The sequence below is a fragment of the Camelina sativa genome, chromosome 11 (assembly GCF_000633955.1).
Source record: "Camelina sativa cultivar DH55 chromosome 11, Cs, whole genome shotgun sequence".
Taxonomy (NCBI): Eukaryota; Viridiplantae; Streptophyta; class Magnoliopsida; order Brassicales; family Brassicaceae; genus Camelina; species Camelina sativa.
Window position 1 is genome coordinate 32,704,957 of NC_025695.1, and position 1,434 is coordinate 32,706,390.

A 1,434-nucleotide genomic window follows, 5' to 3' on the forward strand; every position below is an offset into this window, starting at 1 on the left:
GTTTCGGAGCATGTGCACATTTCTAGCTACCTCCTTTTGTTGTTTCAGTGTGCCTTGATCTTAGATTATGGTTTGCCTTACTCGTTTTTCTTTTGTAATTTTAGTGTGGAAGCAGAGGTCTTTAAAGGCCAGTATTCTTTAGTTACTACTGTAGCTGTAACTTACACATGAAGGTCTATCCGGTTCTCTATCAAGCATATGGTATGAACAGAGAAATAGAAGATGAAAGATTCAGGCAGTGAAATGATTAATAGAGATTGGGTCATGAAGCAGAAACGAAGAAAGCTTCCGTCTATACTGGATTTATTAGACCAGAAAGTGGAAAGTTCAGTGGCTTTTGATTCTCCTGAATACACCTCTTCCGCTAAACCAACTAAGCATCGGCTTAGGACTGATTCAACTCCTGAAAGGAACTCCTCTAAGAGGAAAGGAAATGATGGGGTAAAGTTTTTTTAAAGTTTCTCACCTCATTTTATATATGGTTTTGTTCTGTTATTAATTTTTTTTTTTCTTTCACAGAATTATTTTGAATGTGTAATCTGTGATCTTGGTGGTGATTTACTGTGTTGTGATAGTTGTCCTAGGACTTATCATACCGAATGCCTAACTCCACCTCTTAAGGTAAACGATCTTTTTTATTCCATGTGTCCTTCGTAGTTGTGGATTCGCATTACTCAAATTTGGGAAACTTATCTTACTCCTTATTTTGTATCCTCTAGCGGATTCCAAATGGCAAGTGGATCTGCCCTAAATGTTCCCCAAACAGTGAAGCACTCAAGCCTGTCAATCGTTTAGATGCGATTGCTAAGCGAGCAAGAACGAAAACCACGAAAAGAAATTCTCAAGCCGGACCAAAGTGCGAGAGAGCTTCTCAGATTTATTGCAGTTCTATAATCTCTGGAGAACAATCTTCAGAGAAAGGGAAATCTGTATCGGCTGAAGAGAGCAAATCCATAGGAAAGGAAGTTTATTCGTCCCCAATGGATGGTTGTTCAACTGCTGACCTTGGTCATGCATCTGCGGATGACCGACCTAATTCATCGTCTCACGGAGAAGGTGATATGGGAAAACCTGCAGATCTCTCTGAATCTAAACTATCAGATACAGAAAAAAATCATGAAGCACCCGTGGAGAAGTTGGAACATGCTTCCAGCGAGATTGTGGAAAACAAGACAGTTGCTGAAGTGGAGACTGGAAAAGGTAAAAGGAAAAAACGAAAGCGTGAATTAAATGATGGGGAAAGTGTTGAGAGGTTAAAGACTGATAAGAAACGTTCGAAGAAAAGTTTGTCCAAAGTGGGTTCTTCTCAGAGTACCAAATCACCAGAGTCTTCGAAGAAAAAGAAAAAGAAAAATCGCGTGACTTTAAGATCCTTGTCCAAATCTCAGTCCCAGACGGAAATACCAGAAAAAGTGAAGGTATGTTTTCATAATC

At 39.4% G+C, this 1,434-nt stretch overlaps 1 protein-coding gene across 1 annotated transcript in view; it reads left to right on the top strand.

Annotated features, from left to right (window-relative positions):
• Positions 1-1,434, top strand: part of LOC104728592 (protein CHROMATIN REMODELING 4-like) — a 5,932-nt gene that overhangs the window by 1,944 nt on the left and 2,554 nt on the right. Inside the window, exons 2-4 of the mRNA XM_019232017.1 lie at positions 105-441; positions 520-621; positions 720-1,422. Of these exons, the coding sequence (XP_019087562.1) occupies positions 223-441; positions 520-621; positions 720-1,422 (1,024 nt within the window). The 5' untranslated portion in view covers positions 105-222. The remainder of the gene's footprint in view (positions 1-104; positions 442-519; positions 622-719; positions 1,423-1,434) is intronic.